An 18005-nucleotide genomic window follows, 5' to 3' on the forward strand; every position below is an offset into this window, starting at 1 on the left:
CCACATGGTGCATTTTTAAGAAAATTTAAAAGTAACATTTTAAAAAACTTTTTATTACCTTTACATAATTGTATAAAAGAGGTACCTTACAACAAAGGAGTTTATGAACACAATGTATCTTAATCAGTGTCACCCCTTCAACACTCACCTCTCCCTTGGAGCCACCTCTTCTCTTCTCTTTCTTAAGTTTGTGGTATACAATGAATTCTTGGCTACATTCTAACCCTCCTTCCCCCTTCATTCACCTACCCCTCTTCCCATGGCCCAACCCCCCCCCCCTTTGATGTACTCCTTTCCTGGTGTAGAATTTGTTGGGCTCTGACCTAGGAATTTGCATCAGCATTGATGACTAGAAACAGGTCTAACTTGCTGGGCTGAGGTACTCCTGGTTGAAGTTTGAGGATAGAATTTCTATTCTCTATGCTTTTCTTTGTAGAATTATCTTTTCCTTTAAAATTGGACAAAACAAGGGAGGGTTACCATTATTTGCCATATTGTAGCTTGGCATTGAGTCAAGTTGATATACTTGCCATTAAAAGGGACCCGTGAATTGAGGACAACTTGTTGGGACTAGGACTATGATTTACTTGGTAAGGCAACAAAATGGAGAGAATGGTGGTCTGGAGTCTTGAAAGTCCATCTCCATACAAGGTTTAATCTCCTTTAACCTTTAGGGAGGGATGATTGATGAAACCTATGCTGGTTTGCATCCATTTTGGAGGGCAGAAGAGAGATCAGGGAAGTTTCAGTAGATAGATAGATAGAAAGATAGATAGATAGAGATAAATAGATGGCTGATAGATAGACAGACATAGATTACTTTTAGCCACATATAGGCCAAAATGTAAAATAAAATGCTAATTTAGATTTATAATTTCCAATACTCTAAATTTTCATGTTACTGCTAACATGATTTCTTGTTTTTCAAAGAGTATTTTTCCAGAGAACCGACACTGAAGTATCTGGTCACCACCTTGCTTGTATTCATTGTTAGGTTTTAATTAGGGACATGGAGCTGCTTGCCCGGGTTTAACTGGGGGGTGAGGGAGGGGGTGTTGAAGAAGTGTGTCCAGGTAGGGGGAAGGCATGGCCATGCCAGAGGCCTGACTTCAGAGCATGGGACCCTCCCCCTGTCCAATGGGAGGTGACTGGGGGACAGTCCAGGATGTGACCTCAGAGAAGGGGGAGGTAACTGCCTCCAAGTGTGCCAGTCACCTAGGTAACCCAGGTACTGGGCGGAGACTTAGGCAGGAGTGGGCTTCTGCATGCAGCCTTCCCCTTATGAGAATGCCACATTCATACCCACAGCTTAACTTCCTAACCCCTTCATGACAAGGTAGAGCAGGGAATTCAGACAGGCATATTTGGGTTTCCATCTTCAGTGTCTTCTGAAAGCCTATAGGCTCAAGGCTTATTTGCCAACCTGCGGCACTTTGGGGAGGTGGTAGAACTTTGAAGAGGTGGGTGTAGCAGAAGGAAGTTAGGTCACTGGGGGCAAAACCTAGAAGGAGAAAGTGGAACCGCTGTCCCTTTCTCTTTCTTCTCTGCTGCCGTAAGGTGCCGTAAGGTCGGCAGCTTCTATGTCCTGGGATCCTGCTATGAAGTCCCAGGCCGCCACAGGCTCAAGGCCACAGGACCATGTGGCTGTGGACTGAAACCTCTGAAACCAGGAGGTAACAGTTTTAAGTCATTTACTTCTGGCATTTTTATCAATAGAAATCCGACTAATCCAAAGAGTCTACACTTGCTCTTCCAATGACCTGTTAGGCACCTGAAAGAGAATTTATTCCTTCTTCTCCTTAATTTAACAATCCTAATTTTACTTCTCAGCCATGTTCTACACAGAGAGGAAGTGGCCTGGGTGAGATCAGATCTCCTCTGCTGGTTTCTTCTCTGGATTTTTTTTTCTTTTTCTTTTTTGTTTGTTTTAATGTGCTTTTTCTTTCTTTCTGAGTGTTTTCCTACCCCATTCAAATGCAGGATTTGACTTTTTCATTATTCTTAAGGGATGTGGCCAAGTGTCCTGGATTCTGCCTTTCATGTGTGACATCAAAGTTAATCCCTAGCTATTTGAAGTAACTCGAGTCAGCTGACATCCTTATAGCCAGCAACCCAGCTCAAACAGTAGAGAGGTTGTGTTAGTGAGGGGAACAAGACTCATGCAGTTTTTGGTTTTAAAAGGAGGTTCTTTGGATTATGTAAATAAATTCTTGGTATGGACAGCTGTCTATACAACAAAAGAATTCACAGATCATACTACAGTTCAGGGTCTTGGAGGCATCAGAGCAATTCACTCAGAACCTTCTATTACACTTCTTCCTCTGGCAAGAATGTTCTTCTGTTTCTACTGAGGCTTCATGGCAAACATTTCCCTCACCATTCCACCATACCTTACTTTAGAGGATCAAGCTTTCCTTGACAAACGTACTCAACACAGATTGGGATGGACAGGATAGTGGGAGCTTAGTTCAAGTTCAAGCTAAGCCTTAAGCTGGCTGACTCTTTGCAGGGCTCAGAGATCCTCCCCTGCAGAGGAAATGCTGCTGGTAGCTGGGAAAAGGAACAGGTGGAAACTCACTCAGGAAGGGAGAATAATTGGCAAAGTGAAGTTAAAAGCTCAATAGTTACCAGACAGTGGTTGTTCATGCCTGTAATCCTAGCTACTCAGGAGGCTGAGATCAGAGGACTGTGATTTGAAGCCAGCTTGGGCAGGAAAGTCCTTGAGATTCTTTGTCTCCAATTAACAAACAAAATTGGGTAGTAGAGTTGTGGCCCCAGTGGTAGAACACTAGCCTTGAGTAAAGACACTCAAGGATAACACCAAGACCCTGAGTCCAAGCCACAGGACCAACACAACACAGAAAAACCAAACAAACAATTAGAAAACCAAGCCCTATGGTTTTTGTTTCTTTTTTTTGAGGTATCTCCAAACTGCCTTCCACAGTAATTTCATCAGTTTTTAACTCATCTGTCAGGAAAAAAACAATGCTAGATGTCATTTGCGTGAAAATGAATAGACCTGGAAAAAATGTTAAGTGAAGTAAGTAGATTCAGAGAGACAAAGGATGCATATTTTATCTCATATATGGAAGTTACATTTAAATTATAAGTATATATATATACATATATATATATACAAACATATACAGGGTCGTGCGCATATATACACACACATATCAACTAAAGGGTGGCATATGCCCGGCAGAATTTGAATGGTATACTTTCTTTGAACAACTAACTTACAGCTTAACCAAATGAATACCAAAGAGCTGGAAATTGTGGTATCAAGGGAGGTAGAGTTCATGGGGTGAAGGTAGACAAATGAAGAGAGTAAGGTTGGGAGAACGCAGACATAATATTCGACATTTCTGTGAAGACAATTAGGAAATTTGGGGGGATAGGTGAGGTTGGGAATGATGGAGGCGAATGATGAAATGGGTGACATTGGTTAAGACACATTGTACTCAGAAAAATGATATGTTGATATGAAACTCTTCTATACAAATACTTAAAGATAAGAAAATGAATTTTTAAACACCGTTATCCTTAAGTCTCGTATTAGCCCTTATGTTCACCCCTCAATAAAATTTAAGTAAACTGATGATGATTTTTAACACTTTTTCTCCTTTCTCTTTCCTCCATGGAGCGCACAGTATAAATCCCACTTTTTTTTTTTTTCAATTGCTGATGTACTTAGTAATCACTTGGAAATGCTAGGCCTGAAGCAATCCTGCATTTCCAAGATCTTGGATAGGGCCCAGGCTAGGCATTTACATTTCTTCAGTGAATTCTAGTAATGATGTGGTCCACAGCCCCCACTGTTTTCATATACATGCAAATTGCTTAAGAGCATCCAGAAAGCAACAACTCATGGTGATGTTTCCAGGATCCATGGAAAACCCTAAAATAATGTGTATGTGTATGTGTGTGTGTGTGTGTCTGTGTGTGTATGTGTATTTGGTACAGTGATGTGGCATGGTAATTTCTCATATCTAGGCCCTACCATATACCAGGAGTTTGATGTTCTCCAAGTCTTCCCACTTCTCTGGAGCCTTTCTCAATCCTCCCCAACTGCAGTCAGCTGACTCCGTGGCTCTTGTGCTGTCTTGCACGTGGTTACACGTTAGACAATGAGTTGTGACTCTTCTGTGATTCCACTGCACAAAATTGTGGTTGCTTTAGGTACCAAAAAGTGATATATAAACATTAGCTGAATTGAGACAGTTTCAAAAGGACAAAAATGAAGATGTGGGTTTCATGACATGACATCTGTCCAGAAATAAACCAGCGTTTGTAATACTTCGACTTTTCTTATTTCATTATTGATATTTTAAAGAAGGTATTTTCTCCCATTGTTATGCTTGGATCCTCCTTTGTAAACACTTTTGCTTGCATTTTCTCATATGTCAAACTCACTTTCTCTTGGTTGTCGGGTTTCCTGGAAGAATCAGTTCTCTATATAGTAAATTCATGCCCTGGAATAATTAATTTACTTCACATGAATGACTACTTTATTCTGAGAATATGCAGTATACCCTTACTCACCAAAAGACCTGGCTTTAATTAATACAGAGAAAACTTTGTCATTGGGCTTTGTGGTTGCAAATGTTTGGCACTTTGTGTCTCGCAAAGTTTTAATTGAAAATACATAAGTTTTATTTGAATTTAAATTTTCATGAATTTTGTCCATGCTCTTGAAAAACATGGGGGCAAATTAGGTTTGCAGCATTCTACCAACCAAACTCCCTCTGAGCTGTCCAGAGCCCAGGAAGAGTCTCCTAACACTAACGAGGAAAGAGAAATTAGAAATCTCACCATTCTTCCTTTTAAAAAAGCATCTATAAACTGAAATCATGATCATGGCCTCTTCACCCTATGCTTGTACATGCAGAAAGAATGTGTATGCATATACATTCTTCATAACCGAACCTCTTCCTTGACTACTCGCTTTCTACATTGATGCTTGGTCCCTTTGGCTCTAAAGGTCACAATCGTAGTACTCTGGATAAAAGAAAAACCAAAACTAACTGAGCATGAACATGGTAGCAATGATAGGGATAGAACCACGCTGAGCAGACATAAATTCTAGACCATGCTCTCCCAAGTATTCATTCTTACAAAGGGGAAATGAATATCTAGAGAAGGCTGGCTTCACTGAATGGTCTGATGGAGTACTATTTAAAAAATTATTTGTTGAAATTTCCTATTTGGAAGGTAGTCAAATAACAGATTATCAAAATAGAAAGTCTGTTGTTTGTCTCCTATGAAGAGTCTGAGGAGCTAGTATTAGCTGGCTTGATTTTTGTCTATGCTGTATTTTGAATGATATGGGGATGCAGGAAACCGCAATTGCTGGTGAGCACAAAAGCCACTAATTACAGGGCTTTCGCCTCACCATCTCTAAATTGGTGATAATCACTATACATTTATGTTAAAGGAGGGCATGATAATAACAAAGCAGAAGGAGTCAGTGGATTCTATACATGCCTGACCTCCATGTGGTCCACGGAAGGTAACCCAACACCTGTCAAAACATGGGCATGTTTTGATATGTAATATGTACCAGGTGCTAAGAGGGATTTTTGAAAACAATGTCAAAAACTATCAAAAGAAACAAATGATCTTTATCTTCCAGATTTATTTCCTTTCAATTCTGTCCTCTGCATGTCCTTCAGAATTATCTTCCTAAATTACAAATTTGTTCATATATTATGACCATTCCTATTAGCAATTCTTTATTGTGGTATCAAAACGATGTGTCAGACACTATACTACATATGGAAGATACTTTTGTTTTTCCTAATGAAGTTCCTGGTTGGGTTTGGAGGAGACAGAGAGAGCAAGATAATAGATAATTATATACCCAAAGATGTAATTTACCCTACAGATTCAACCAACCACAAACCAAAAATGTTTGGACAAAAAATTGACCTGTATTAAAGATGTGTAGACTTTTCTTGCCAAAATTCCCTAAGAAACTCAATATACAACTATTTTCCTTGTATTAGATAGTATGAGTCATTTAGAGATGGCTTAATGTCAGAAGGAGAATGAGCTGAGTTCATACATGAAGACTCTGCATCCCTGGATTTGGTACCTACTGAAGGACCAGAATGATAGCCCGGTGTCCCCATGGATCTGCAGGGGCACTTCTCTCTTCTTCTTCTTTTTTTTTTACTTGATGGGCCCTTCTTCTGGAGGAGGATTTAGTACAGATGTCCCCCGTTTTGTGGCAGAAGTAGCAGTTTCCTTCTGTGAAGTTCAAGGCAGCTTTTCCATTCCTTGTCACTACCAACGGTTACCTGTTAGGTGATAGCAGCTCTTCCTGGCCCTTTCTTCCCTTAGATTGAAAACTCTTCAGGGTTGAAATTGGGTCTTACTTGTTTTCATATTCCTATGTCTTGACACACAATTTGGTCAGAATAGATGCTCAGAAAACATGGGTTGTTATTAATTTGCCACCATCATCTCATATGGAGATTATGAAAGAGAGACTTGCATGGAAGGGGAAATGGAACAGTGACAACAGCTAACAAATGTAGGAAGATTATAGGCCAGTAGTTTTATTCTGAAGGGCACTTTAGAAAAATTTAACTGGAATTTTCCAAAACCTCTATAGAGGCCGTTTATAATGGTGTGGACAGTATTATGTTGATGTTATATAATAAGGATGAGAAGTTGAAGGCTTCAGATGTGAAATCTTTACATGTTCATGGGGTGTAGGATGAAGTTTCATTAGCTCATGGTGCCACTGTGATGTACTGTGACATGACACTACTCCTGGAAAGGTCAGGAGAGTCAGACACTGGCCTAAAACATTATAGAAGTGTCTTAGCTCTAGAAGTATCTTATGATTGTTCCAGAAAAATAAAGAGAAATAAAATTTACTGTGATGGTGAAGACTCTAATCTCTAGAAGAAAGGCTCCAAAGGGGACTGAGAAATTTGTATTGTTCTCTTTTCTTTGGGCACTGTTTTGCTTATACCTCCCTATAGAAAAAGATTAGATCATTTCTAATTTCATACTCATGACAGTGTTGAAGATGGAGTGATTTGACCTCTGCTTATAGTATACTACAACGAAATTTCTCTGCAGCGGCAATATCTCCAGGCCTTTGCCTGAGGGGCCATGTGCACCAAATTTACATGCTAGACAAACAGGCAAACATTTGAATATTTGTCTCCATTCCCTACCATGCACCGTGCTGTAAAAGCTCAGCAAACACTTGCCCTGTGTGGAGTGATTCTCATGTGCTGCATCTCTGGTATTCCCTGGTCCCAGGATGTCCCACCCCCATCCCATGAAGCGATGCAGGTAGGTAGCACTTGAGTGTCTAGCTAGCATTAGCATCTTCCACCATGTCATGTTCACAATAAAAAACAATGGAAGTCTGAACATTCACATAGAGTTAATTCAGGTATTATCCCTACCCCAAACATATGTCTTCAGTCATTTCCAAATGGATAAATTTGTTTAACTGATCATGAAGTGAAGTGAAGATTAATTTTTTGCCTGAATGGTCCCAATGAACCATCTGAACTTGGTTTCAGAGGGAAATGTTCAGCACATTTACAAAATCTTTATTCTCCGGGTATTTAAAACTCAGTTTACAAATCCGGAAGATGAGTGAAAGGGGAAGAGAGAGACAGATGGAGAGTGAGATATTAAGAGAGAGAGACATGAGGAGAGAGACTCAACTAGCGAGTGGGAGTATGACTGGAAAGGGTCTAGTCAGAAGAACTAACTGGAGAAAAGGCTGGCTAATTTGTTCTTTGGTTCCCATTATTCTCCATATTTGTCTATGGCTTAAATATTTCCAAATATAAACCTTTTAAAGTATACTTTGCAGCAGACTTCGAGAATTTCAAGAAGTGGTATGGACATTACAAATTGTGTTTGTTAAAAATTTTCTACACTCAACATTTAACGAAGTCCCCTTAGTTTTTGTTGCTGTGAATATCTTTCATTAATAAAACATGTAAGAATTCTGATTTGTAACTGACTTAATATAATGTTTAACTCTCATTATTTTGTACTGTGAGATATTACTTTCTAAAAATCCTGTTTTGAGTACCTTGTCCGCAGTGTGAAAGATTAACATTTTCTGAGATGTATTTAGCCAGGACCCATTAAAGATGTCTACATCCTAATTCACAGAACCTATAACTGTCATACATTATGGCGCAAAAAGCATTTTTCAGGTGATATTAAATCAGCCTTTTTGTTGTTGGGAGGTGCCATTATTGGGGCTTGAACTCAGGGCCTTGACACTGTCCTTTAGCTTTTTCACTCAAGGCTGGCAGCCAACCACTTGAGCCACAACTCCACTTCTGTCTTTGTAGTGGAGATGAGTCTCATGGACTTGCCTGCTGGTTTGGCTTTAAACCAAGATCCTCAGAGCTCAGCTTCCTGCATAGCTGAGGTTACAGGCTTGGGCCATAGTACCTGGCTTAATCAGGCTCTTAAGAGAGAAGATTGTACTGGATTATCCAGATGGACTTGATGTGATTCCATGATCCTTATGAGAGAGAGGGAGGAGGGGCTATGTTCCCAGGAGAGCAGAGTGACGCCCCCCACCCCTGGAATGTAAGCAATCTTTAGAAACTAGAATAGGTGAGGAACAATTCTCCCTGAGAGCTTCCAGAAGGGACACAGCCCCCTAGATACCTTGGTTTTAGCCTGTGGAAAATGCCTTCGAACTTCTGATTATCTAAGATGATTAATTGGAGTTGGAAGCCACTACATGTAGTGTATGCCATTTCTTTCAGCAGCCACAGGAAACAAATACTGACAGACTTATACTTGAGAATGGGTGGGTCTGGAGAGGAAGTTCCCTTTTCCATTAGAGACCACTGGGCTCACTGGGAAGTGCAAACAAGGGAGGGTTAGGTCTACAACACTGCAGGCTTTGAAGTAGACTCTATAGACCAACACCTGGCATTACTGTTTACTAGCTGTGTAAACTTGAGTAACTGAACCTCTGTCTGCCTTTGTCCTCCAATTTTAATGATGAGAATGATAATTGCACTTGCATCATATACTGGTTTAAGAGATGTAATCCATACAAAGTGTTCTAAGTCCATAGCAAAGGGACTGTAACATGCACTAGTATCGTATAAGCCCTCGGGAATTCAAAGGATTTACCACATGGTTAGGGCTGTTTAGTTTTATTAGCACACTTCATAAGGCCACTGGTTCTCTCAGAAACCACATAAATCATGAGTTCATCACGTGTTATAAATATAAAAGAAATACCTGCTTGCTTTGTGACTGTGCTAGCATGGCTGGGTTTCTCTTGCATCGGTGGAGTTCTGTTTGGTTTTAATAGGTGGCACAGAAATAAATATACAAATTTTCTATGTAGGAGACAAGTTCGTTCTTTGCAATAAGACTTGTTTCTGGTTACCTATGACGTCTTAACTCATAGGACATTGTTTGCATGGGTCTTCCTGTCCACTCTCCTTACAGTAGGAAGATTCCCTTAAGACAGCAGAAATCTCAGGGAAGAGGCAGGGACTGCGCGGGGAGTATGGGCTGGATGAGGGGTGGGGTACATGTTGTGTCATCACAGTTCTAGAGATGGAGAATGTGGGAGAGATCATGGATCAGTCATGCCTGGCTGTTGGTTTATGGCTTATCACTCTGTGGAAGGTAGAGTCACTCACTTTAATTCCCTGCTCCTGTGTCACCTGCTGATAATGAAGTTCTTCTGATCCTTTATAGGAGGCACACCTCTTCAGTTAGGAGCTAGTGAATTGTCATGTAACTCACACTAAAACTTGCCTGGGTGAGTGGCATTTGAGTTATTTGGGGATGACATTCAGGACAAAGGAGACCCTTTGTTCCCAGAGAAGCAGAATGTGTTAAAGACTGAGAGCACGCTGGGCAAATGACAGATAAGCGGAGCACGTGGAGCGTGCCAGGTGGAGAGAGGGCCACGTGTAAAACTGTGGTTATCCACTGAAGGGATGGTGTGAAGACCTTGCAGTGTCCAACTCATTGAGTGTGTGCTCCACGTTTCTCCAGGTGTGCAAAGGTTCCTTCTCAGAATATGATTGTGAGAGTGGGAATAAAGCACTCTTGAGTTCCCAAATTTTATAAATAAATGCTAGAGAAGACGAGCAAAGAGAGTTCTTTTAGGAATTTTTGGAGACTACTTGTGTATTTGGAATTCACTAAAATAAATATAATAGATAAAGAGGAATTAGACAACAGAAATAAGGAACTGGGACCAAAACAATAACAAAGAATAAGTAGGTCCAGGAGACACTTGACATGAAGAACTGAAATGATTGACGCCAAGACATAAGGAGAGGGACCTACTGATGGGATGTAACAGGGGAGAGAAACCCAAAGACATTCTGGTTTGGGCTTTAATATTTTATGCAGTAACTTAGGGTTTTTAAATAAGAAAAGAATCTAATATAGATAGGAGAAAAGATTAGTTTCCTAGGAGGAAAGAAGATTCAGTTTTATCTTGGACTTGTTTCATTTGGGTTCTATAAGCAGAGCTGATATTGAGAATATGGGTCTAGGAGAAAGATCTCTGAAGATGAGGGGCTGGAGGTAGAGTGGTCCAAGCCACGCATGAGGGAAGACCTGCAGATATACTGAGATCTACAGTGTTCACACACAAATCACATGGGTTTATCAAGTACAGTCAACTCCTTTGTAGTTGTAATTGGAAGGGCAGAGCGATGATTTGGGCTTTAGGGACTGAGTCTGCTCTTCAGATTAGGGCCATTGTCATGATTTAAGTGGAAGCTGTATCTTCCCTTTCAGAATCACAGCTTGTGCCATGACTATGAATAAGTATGTGGAAGAAAATGTATCTCAGAAGTCCTACACGACCATCAAGTACTTCATGAAGATGCTGAGCAGTGTCAGCGAGACCCTGATTTTCATCTTCATGGGGGTGTCCACTGTTGGGAAGAACCATGAGTGGAACTGGGCCTTCGTCTGTTTCACACTGGCTTTCTGTCTAATCTGGAGAGCACTGGGTAAGGAGCACTGGTTACTTAATGATCACTGAGTGGCCCTAAACAATGGAGCTTTCTGCTTTCTCTTGTTCTGCTGCAATGGTAGCTCCATCCTCTTTCTGTCTTCTTCTTTCTTTTCTGCTTCTCCCATCTTCCTTCTTTTCCTACTCATTTTCCTCTCCTTTCTCCTCCATTTTATCTATTCTTTCTCCCTTCTTCTTCCCTGTCCTCTTGCTCGTTTTCCTTCTCTTCTCTCCTTTTCCATTCATTCTCCTTCCTTATCTCCTCCATTTTCTCCCCCTCCTCCTTTTCTCATCCTTCCGTATACACTCTTTTCTTCCTTGATTTCTGCATACTTTTGCTGTAAATCAAACTGTCTCACTTAGGGTCTTTTGTTCCAATAGGTGAAACCTTGTTATTCTGGAACAGTCATAGTCAAGGCTGTAAGATGTAGCAGTGTGAACAACACATAGGAGAAGGGGAAAAGCCTTAGGGCATATTCTGAAACACTTATCCCCATTCAAGGCCCACAGAGCAGAACTCTTCACCTGTTCATATTCTGGCCTTACACAGTCTATTTTCTCTTGGGTTTGTCTTTGTAGGTGTCTTTGTCCTGACTCAGGTTATTAACTGGTTCCGGACCATCCCCCTGACCTTCAAGGACCAGTTCATCATTGCCTATGGAGGACTCCGGGGTGCCATCTGTTTCTCCCTTGTGTTTCTCCTTCCGGCCACTGTGTTTCCTCGGAAGAAGCTGTTCATTACGGCTGCCATTGTTGTCATATTCTTCACTGTCTTCATCCTGGTGAGTGGAGCTCTTTCTCCCAGAAAATAAATATTCTTTCCCAGAAGGAAAGACATCTCTCAGACTATCCTAATGGATACTGTTGACAGGATGCAACGTGGCCAAGATGTGTTTGGGCTGTAGTAGTCATGGCAGTAGGGAAAATGATATTTCCGGTCTGAGTTCATGTCATTGGATTGTCCTGGGTGCAATGCGAGTCCAATTTGGACACTTGGCCTGCACAGAGGAATTGTTATTTAAGGAAACTCAGCTGAGTGATCTAAGCTTACCATTGGAAACTTATGCACTGCACTTGCTAATCCTTGTCATTTGCCGTGCTCTCTGACCTAATAAGTGTACTTGTTAAATGCTGGTTGTGCATAGTGAACTTCTACCAGCCACCTGACAGGCATTGACTGATATGGTATACCCCCCTGGCTGAGAGGAACGGCTGAGTGGAGTTTACTATTGGGAAGCAGTAAGTGTGCTGGTGCACTTTTCAAGTCAATGAATATTTTAGCTCTCGGGAGATTATATTTGGTGGATATTCATTTAGTGAACATTTATCGGCCTTCTATTATATGTCATGCACTGCTTCTTAAATTATGAAAAGAACATTAAAGATCATTGTCTCCACACAGCTCACATTCTTAGCAGGGTGGCAAACTCTAGACAAGAAATATAATAAATAATACCATATGTACGGTACAGAATGTAAGATGCTGTGAAATACAGGACAGTTAGGTATCAAGCCTGGACATGACAGAGCATGGATTACAATTCTAAATAAATTCTCAAAGAAGGGAATAGTGAGAAAAATGGCATTTGAGTGAGGACTTGTAGGTGTGGAGGACTTAGCCTTGCTGAAGAATACAGACAAATGGTGTGTCATTGGCCAGGGTGATGGGAGAGGAGCATAGATGGTATATGATAGCAGGAGGACGAGGTGAAGAAGATTCTGGAATCCTGCTTTAGATGGGACCGAGCAGGTCTGTTCTAATCAGCTGGACTCTTCTCTAGGCTAAGAGGTTGCTATAGGAAGTTTTCTGCAGGAGCCTGATGTGTTCGGATGTACTTTGTAGATGGATCGTAGCGGGCTATGAGTTAAGAACAGATAGAGGGAAAGGAAAGAAATGAGCAACTATGGTGGGGGCCAGGACAGGCATCAGGCAGACCCTGGTGGCAGGAGGAGAGTGTGTGAGAACTGGGAAGCTAGAGGTCATTTGGAGGTGGAAGTGTAAGCATCCTCTGGGGTCAGATATGGATGTGAGGAAGGATGAGCCATGGGTGTTGGCAGGGGCTGTGGTGTAAGGACCAGGAGGGATAGACTTGCCCTCAAGTGAGATGGAGAATTCGGATATGGAGTAGGCAGAAGGGATCTGCTGGCGGGGAGCCCTGTCTGTGAGCCCTGCGAGGGGAAATGCTGAAGGGCAGAGATGAAGAGCCCGGAACTGAGGAGGCAGTGATCGGCACGGTATGTGAACTCATGAAGCGGGATGTGCTTGCCGGCTGCAAACACATATTAAAGATACTAAAATAACTAAATAACTCACAAGGATGGGTTTCCGAGACAGCCCCCAACCTTACAGAAGAGAAAAAGCAGCCCAGAATAAAAAATAAAAATAAAACAAACAAAATCAAGTAGTGTTCGTTTGAATAGTCACTGAATGCTTTCTTGGAACTTAACCCAGATTGGAATATTCTACATTTTAACTCACTTAAACCCTGAAAACAATTCTTTGACATCTATTTTCTTCTTGAGGAACACTGAAACTGAGGTTAAGTAATTTTTCCAAGTAAAAGGCAGACCAGGTTGGCTTTAAGCAGCCGAGAAGTGCTGGCTAGAGGTCCTGGGCTGTAGTGAGCGCCCAGTATTTGTAATATATTTCACGACGCTCCTCTTTCTAGTCAGGACCCCAAGACCACTCAGCCCTCCTTTGTTCAGCCATCCAGCAGAATGTGCAATATAAAAGGAAACACTGGGAGACTTTGGCCTACATTTAGATGATTACTTTCTCCTACTCTTTTTGTGAAAGAAAAAAATCACCTTTATAATGATAGTTCCCTTCTTGGCAGCTATAGCCGTGTGGTGTATCAGCTGCTCAGAGCTGGGCTTTCCTACATGCATTATTGCATTTCATCCTCAGAACAACCCTTTGAGTGGCGATTAGGGCTCCCTCCTTCAGAGCAAATCCACTCTCTGCTGACACCAGGACGCACGTTTATACCCGAGTACAGCAGAAGTTGAGCCCAGCATGGACTTCGCAGACCAAGCTCTTCACTCACCCCATACTCCTTAGTCACTTAAAGGAGATATATTTACCAGGTTGTAGTTAATAATGTAGTCAGGCATCACCCAATGGCCGGAATAATTTCTGAAAAATATATTGTTTTACTTTTCTGTTGTATGAACATGATAGAGTGTACCTGTACAAAGGTAAGTGGTATAGTCAGCTATGCATCTATACTATATGGCATAAACTAGTCTTAAGTTTTTCCTCCCTTCCTTCCTTCCTTCCTTCCTTCCTTCCTTCTTTTCTCTCATTCTTTCTTTCCTTTTTTTTCTGCTTAAGGATTTTGTGTTGCTGTTGTTAAACTAAGACACAAACACACACATTGGCCTAGGCCGATGAATGTCACAATCTTTCACTTTCCCATTTTGTCCATTTTTCCCTAGTGGCAAAAACTTATGAGAAAATGTTGCCTCTTATGATAAGTAGGCCTTTGTCTGCAATCTGTCCTATAGGACCTGCCCTGTCTTTATAGTTCACTTTTTAAGTAAAACAAGTAGAAGTGTACTTTAAAATAATAGTTAATCACACAGCATAGAAAAGAAGTGAAGGACAGCCAGAGACTGAGCTATTGTCTGTAATCCTAACTACTTAGAAGGCTGAGAACTGAGGACGCCAGGAAGACAAATCCAAGAGACTCTTACCTCCAGTTAACCAGGAAAAAGCTGAAAGTGGAGGAGTAGCTCAAATAGAAGAGTACTAACGTTAAAAAAAAATCTAAGGGAGAAACTGTGCCTTTTCTTTTTCTTTCATATTTCTTTCCCGTGATTTTACCCCTGATAGCACTATAACTGATGTAAAAAAAAAAAATCTAAGGGATAGAGTCCAGTTCCTGAAATCAAGCCCTAAATACAGCACGCGCGCACACACACACATACACACACACACACACACACACACACACACACACACACACCGAATGCATGAGTAATTGAGTTGTTTATTATTGTTATCAAGTGTCATGCGCTAGACATCGTGGTATGAGCTCTCTTTTTATGTGTCTGGCAGCACAGCAAGTTTGTTTATAATAGCAGCATCATAAACACATGAAGGTTGCCTTGAGCTATGGTGTTGTAACTGCTGGGACTGCATATCCAAGGTGGTAGGAATTTTCCAGCTCCTTTGTATTCTTATGAACCCTCTGTTGCCTTTTTTTGTTGTTTGTGTTTCTATGTTGAGATGGTTTAGGTTGAACTTCCCCGCGTGGATTTGAGTCCCTTCCTTAAACTCAGAGGACTCTTGTGGAGACTTCCAGGTTGAGGAGTGGTGGTACATTTCCTTGACTTCATCTTTTGTCTTCAGTGTCTAGGACTTTTATTTTTTAACAAGAAGTTCAAATCACCCCTTTTATACTTCGCCCGAGGCAAAGTTGTAAAGTGAATTCATTTTGTCTACAGTATTTCCATCTTCCCTAGGATTGAGGGCAGAGTGTTTGCAAAGAAAGGCCTGGGAACTGAATACTCTGCCTTCTCCTCCAGGCCTGCTTTCTCTCTCCTCACTCCTCTCAGTGAGTCCTGCCAAAGAATGCTGTGCTTCCGGCCTGAGGGACTGCTCTCCATCCTTCCACTATGGAGGCTATCAAATCTGAGAACTAAAGACAAAAATAGAGTCAGGTCAGCCTAGTGTGACTAGGAACTAGGTCACTGGGAGAGGACCGTAGCATCCATGCTCATCTCCACAAGGGTGTCTCAAACACCTGCAAAGGCAGGACCCTCCGCCAGACATCACATGCAGAATAACATCAGAGACAGATGGAATTCAAGACAGGACACAGTATATAAGCCCAGAGGTGTGTGTGTGTGTGTGTGTGTATGTGTGTGTGTGTGTGTGTGTGTGTGTGTGTGTGTACTCACCCCTGAGGCTTAATCTTAAGGCCTGGTCACTATCCCTGAGATTTTTTTGCTCAAGGCTAGCACTCTACCAATTGAGACACAGCTCTACTCTGGCTCTTTTGGTACTTAATTGGCCCTAAGAGTCTCATGGACTTTCCTGCCTGGGTTAGCTTTGAACATCATCAGATCTCAGCTCCCTGAGTAGCTAAGATTATAAGCATGAGCCCCTGGAGCCTGGCTTTCAGAGTTTTATAACTATTAGGTTTATCAGACATAAAATTACATTTCTCCAACCAAAACAAACATAGCATAGGCAAAAAAATAACACATTTCAAAAATATATAGCACTATATATAAGGATATATATGTATGCCAATTAAGATAAAGGGTCATTGTTATACTCATATGTCTTAGCTATTTTATCTCAAGATTCAACCAAGAAATATAATCAAACTGTTGATTGCTTGTGCTAAAGATCTATACACTCACTCTGACCAAACACAAATTCTATTTATATTTAACATTTGTAATGTTTCAAATAAGCTTGTTCTTTTAGTTTTTAACTCAACTAATAAAGGTGAATTTCTATATTTATCTCAATGTTGACTCGTAACACTTTGCAGTGATGGACAGCATTTATTAACGAAGACATAAGTTGTGTTTTATGCACCTTACTTAATTTAGAATTTCTTAAAGGATAAATTCTTCCAACCTGATGCTACTTAATTGGCACAATCTCCAAAACCAGATGTTTGTGGGAAATTATGGTTTGTTATTTTACATTGTAATGTGTCTTGAGAATTTAAGCATTGCCTGAATCAAGCTGATAATTTGAGTAACACCTTAACGTGTTGTCAGAATTTAGATCTGCTTTTGGAATATTGACTTACTTGAGTAAACAGGATTCCTTGGACATATTTGAGCATATTTTCAATATGATTAGTAACATTATGTAATAAAATATGAGCTGTTTCTCATGCTTGAAATTATATTCAGAGTTAGGAAAGATCAAATGAAGAATACAAAGTACAGGTTTTTGGAATTAGAGTAATTTGATCTGATCTTATGACCTTTCTCTCTGTAGTCTCTGAGGGCCTTAGTTTCCCTAGCTATAAACTCTGGGTCACCTCCCCCCTCAGAAAGTGTGGGCAAGCATGTACCAGACACAGACTTTTTAACTCCTGATTTACTATAGTGTAATATATTTAAATAAAATGGCAACAGAAGAGAGAAAAAAATCGTTTCTTTCAATATACTTGTATTTTGGTTGATTTCTCTAATCCTAGGAAGGTCTCCAGAATTCTTTTTTTTTTTTTTTTGGCCAGTCCTGGGGCTTGAACTCAGGGCCTGAGCACTGTCCCTGGCTTCTTTTTGCTCAAGGCTAGCACTCTGCCACTTGAGCCACAGTGCCACTTCTGGCCATTTTCTGCATATGTGGTGCTGGGGAATTGAACCCAGGGCCTCATGAATACGAGGCAGGCACTCTAGCCACTAGGCCATATCCCCATCCCCGAGGTCTCCAGAATTCTGTAAGTTTGTTCAGTGGCTGTCTAGAAGAGAATGCACTAAATGAATCAACAGGGATTGGTGATCTGAAATTCCAGACAGGGCAGTCTCTCTTTACCTACTGTTGCAGTTTGGTGGTATAATTTTGTGTAACTGCCGTGCAGACTGGAAAGCATGCAGGCCAGTGACCCAGCCTTTTGTTGCTTCAGGAGTACTAGAGACAGACGTGCGTCTCCTGGGTCTGAGACAAAAGACTATTACTCATAATAAAAGCATCAGTCAGGAATTTGTGTGGGGTTGTATCCATTTCTGTAGCCTCTGGTGCAATCGAGGTGACACAAAGGGCTCATGAAAGATGTCTGCACATGTAGACATGCTATATTACCAGGGGACAGAACAGAATATAGGGATCTATCCACTTTCTGCAGAGGGTGAGGTTACTATCTCCCTGTTCATAACCTACCACCCTGAGAAAGGCCTAGATATAAAGGAGTGTTCTAAGTATTAATGCAGGAACATGTAGGAACAGCTAAGGGCCATGATGTTCCAACAATTAAATAAGCATCAGGTGATTTACCCTCTCAAACTAAAGAAACGATGCTCATTATTTCAC

At 41.1% G+C, this 18005-nt stretch overlaps 1 protein-coding gene across 2 annotated transcripts in view; it reads left to right on the forward strand.

Moving 5' to 3' along the window:
- The window catches only part of Slc9a2 (solute carrier family 9 member A2), an 89391-nt gene that overhangs the window by 47610 nt on the left and 23776 nt on the right, over positions 1-18005 (forward strand). For both annotated transcript variants that reach the window (XM_048352467.1, XM_048352466.1), the window contains 2 exons: positions 10783-11000; positions 11582-11784. In XM_048352467.1, the coding sequence (XP_048208424.1) occupies positions 10783-11000; positions 11582-11784 (421 nt within the window). The remainder of the gene's footprint in view (positions 1-10782; positions 11001-11581; positions 11785-18005) is intronic.

The sequence above is a fragment of the Perognathus longimembris genome, chromosome 8 (genome assembly GCF_023159225.1).
Source record: "Perognathus longimembris pacificus isolate PPM17 chromosome 8, ASM2315922v1, whole genome shotgun sequence".
In the NCBI taxonomy this organism is placed as follows: Eukaryota; Metazoa; Chordata; class Mammalia; order Rodentia; family Heteromyidae; genus Perognathus; species Perognathus longimembris.